This window comes from Suncus etruscus, chromosome 12 (assembly GCF_024139225.1).
Source record: "Suncus etruscus isolate mSunEtr1 chromosome 12, mSunEtr1.pri.cur, whole genome shotgun sequence".
Classification (NCBI taxonomy): domain Eukaryota; kingdom Metazoa; phylum Chordata; class Mammalia; order Eulipotyphla; family Soricidae; genus Suncus; species Suncus etruscus.
Genome location: NC_064859.1, coordinates 31,352,921 through 31,356,562, shown reverse-complemented (window position 1 = coordinate 31,356,562; position 3,642 = coordinate 31,352,921). Strand labels below are relative to the sequence as shown.

Genomic DNA, 3,642 nt, shown 5'->3' with positions numbered 1-3,642 from the left:
TAATACAGTTTTAGTGACTCTAAAACTCTTACTTTGTAGACTTCAGACTTAAATATTGGCATCTTTGTTGCATTTTAAATGACAGTCAAGATAGTTTTGCTTTTACCTATCCACAGGTGCATGTGTGTTACAAACTAAGGTTTCATTACTACCCTAAAATAGTCAGGGGCTGGAGAGTTAAAACATCAGGTAAGGCAGACTTGGAAATGATTGACCTTCGTTCAATACATGGCACCCTATATGGGAAGCACGGCATCAGCATTATCAGAATAAGATTTTATGCATATAAGTAGGATTACAATGCCAAGACACAACAGGTTCAGTGTCGCCCTTCTTACCAGCTACAAAGTTCAGGTACAGCAGTTCTCAAGCTTATAGCAAGGATTAATTATTAGAATGCTGAGCCATAAATACCATGGGTGCAATCTCAGGTACATTAGCTGGAGCCAGCCTCTGGTGCGACATTTGGTTCTTTGGATGGAGGTAAAGTCTTTCCTCTGTGTTCAATGCTTCAAAATGGTCCACTGCTCAAGGTAATGCTGCTTTGACATCTGGGTGGCAGTCTAAAGGACTGATCCTGACTCCATCACTTCCTCATGAATAAAGTATCTGGATAGTAGTGGGTTATCTCACCTTCCTCTACTATAAGTGGGTGTCTAGGTTGAAGCTTCAAGATCTCTTTGAGTTATATGAGCAGACTCAAGGGACAGGAAGGGAGAGCTGTCCTACCACATTCCCCCTTTAATTTCCATAAAATCACAATATTCTTGAGTCTCATAGGGACAATAGAAATAGTAACAGGTGAGAATCAATTGAAGGTTAGGTTTTGTTTAATTAATTATTAATTAAATAGAGTCCTAGTGTTGTGGATGGATGAATGGTGAGGCCTTTCTGGGCCTGGCCTGGCACCTGCAGCCCCTGCAGCCATATAGTTCCCCAAGCCAGGAGTGATTTCTGAGCTCATATTCAGGAGTAACCTTGAATGTCACCTGGTGTGGCCCAAAAACCAAAAACCAAAACAAAACCAAAACAAAACAAAACAAAAAGATTAGCATTTGGCTTTGGGGAGGGGTAACAACTTTTAGCAACGTTGGACAAGCAACACATGAAAATTTCCTCAAGCTGATGCTGTGCTGAGACCAGCCAACTTCCAGGAGTGGCTGGAAGCAGGGCTAAAGTTCCCTCTTTCCTTAATTTAGTCAGAAATAGGGAGCATCCAGACTGGATCAGACTGAAAGCTGAATTTGCTCCGGGTGGGAAGAACCATCATTATCAACTCCAGCTGCCCCTTACGAATTAGATCACTACCATCAGTAAACCAAATTTCATTCGAATTATCCACATCTAAACCAATAATATTACAGTTTTTCAATCATTTGAGTAGATGTTGTATCTTATTTGTACAGAAGGCAAGTTATTAAAAGATAGTTTTCTCTCCACATTTACTGGCTATAACTGATTTAAATTATAGGTCAACTTTGTTTTGAAAAAATACTGCCAATAATTTTGCATACTAGACAGAGTCCTTTTATCTAAAACTTAGATTAAGCTTAAGTGGTCTTTCTGGGATCAGGGATAAAGGTTAGAGCCGGATGGCCTTTCCTGGGGACATCTCAACATATCCCCCAAACTGGCCTTAGGGCCAGTTTGTTTTAATTTTTCCTAACTTTGCTGATAGGGTTCTTATCAGTCGCATTTTCTTCCTTTGGGTCAGAGCCTGTTCCATGACCTTGCTCTTGACCAGTTGTAATTCTTGTTTGTTCTTAGGCTCTCTTGATCAAAGCCAAGGTAGCTTAATGCTTGCTCTAGGTTCATTCACTGGCCTTAGTGGGATCCTCCTTTTGGGGTGTCAGGAATTAAAGCAATCTTATGTCAAGTGAAGCAGAAGTTAATATGACAAATTCTCAGGATTTTAATGTTATTTACCATAAGGATTCACCTACAGCACTAGAATTTTGTAGTTGTTTATCTTTCTAATTATTTATTACATGACATAGCATTTTCTCTTAAACAAGACATTGATCATGAAATAGTGTTTTTCATAAAAACATACAAAAGACATTAAAAAAGAAAAAGTAAATAATTTATCATGATACAGTACTCTACATTACTTTAGGTAATTAAATTAAGAACATTTTTCTTTTTAATTTTTATAAATATATTTTTATTTAAACACCATGGTTACTAGGTTGTTCATAATACAGTTATTTCTTTAAGAAAACTTTTCTTTTGTGGGAGGGGGGGTTTGGATCACACCTGGCAGTGCTTAGGAGTTACTCCTGGCTTTATGCTCAGAAATTGTTCCTGGCAGGCTCGGGGGACCATATGGAATGCCAGGATTTGAACCACCGTCCTTCTGCATGCAAGGCAAATGCCCCACCTCCATGCTATCTCTTCGGCCCTAAGAAAAAATTTCTAAAATGTCTTAATAGATACATGGTATAATCTCAATGGGCTCACCTTAATAATATTTTTCATTCACTTGCATTCACTTATTTTTTGTTTGTTTGTTTGTTTGTTTGTTTTTAGGCCACACCCAGGGGTGCTCAAAAATTTCTGAGCTCAACAATCACTCCTGGCAGGCTCGGGGGACCTCATGGGATGCCAGAGATAGAACCCATGTCTTTTCCAGGTCTGCCGCGTGCAAGACAAACGCTCTACCACTGGGCTATCACTTCAGCTTCTTCCAATAATTCTTAAAGGTTCAATTCTTATAACCTTCGACATTTTCATAAAACTTCCATATAAATTATTATAAAACATTATTTAACCACACATTTAATCAGAGTAACACTGTTGTCAAAAGCAGTGCAAATTTCAAGATTGCAAATAGGATTAAACTTGTTTTAAATCAAGACTATGTTGACATAATTCTATGGAGCTATTCTCTTTTTTCTCAGTATATATCATAATTTAATATGACATGAATAATATTCCAATTTTGTGGGAAAGAATGGTTTACTAAATAAATACTGCTGGCTTGACTGGCTATTCATCTAGAAGAAAACGAACAAGTATCTCAGTTTCACAACAAACCCAAAAGTGAATTCCAAGTGGATTAAAAGCTTAAATACAAACAATAAGTCTTTGAATATTTAGGTAGCCACATGTAAATCCAGGCAAGAGAGAACCTTTATTTATTTATTTTTTGGTTTTTGGGGCCACACCTGGTGATGTTCAGGGGTTACTCCTGGCTTGAGCTCAGAAATCTCTCCTGGCTCAGGGGACCATATGGGACTCCGGGGATTGAACCCAGATCTGCCCTGAGTCAGCTACATGCAAGGCAAATGCCCTACGCTGTGCTATTACTCTGACCCCAAGAGAGAACATCTTTTTAACAAATCCCCCAAATTTTAGAAAGTTGTTAAAGAAAATATGATTATATAAATATTGAAAATATCTATATGGTGAGATATACTACTAACAAAATAAAAAATCAAAATATTCATTGAGAAAATATGTGCAATGTAATAACATTGAGTTTTAGGCATATAATATTTCAACAGTAATTTCATTACCAGTGAATGGAGCTATTCTTGCACAGATAATGTCATGATTTCCTTTTTTTATTTATTTAATTTTTTCACGTGTTTTTTGTTTGTTTGTTTGTTTTGGGGCGGCGCTCAGTTCAGGTGTTACTCC

The 3,642-nt window shown here is 37.5% G+C and overlaps 1 protein-coding gene across 1 annotated transcript in view; it reads left to right on the top strand.

Annotated features, from left to right (window-relative positions):
- Positions 1–300: 300 nt before the first annotated feature.
- The window catches only part of UGP2 (UDP-glucose pyrophosphorylase 2), a 24,175-nt gene continuing 20,833 nt past the window's right edge, over positions 301–3,642 (top strand). Inside the window, exon 1 of the mRNA XM_049784581.1 lies at positions 301–354. Within this exon, the coding sequence (XP_049640538.1) occupies positions 301–354 (54 nt within the window). The remainder of the gene's footprint in view (positions 355–3,642) is intronic.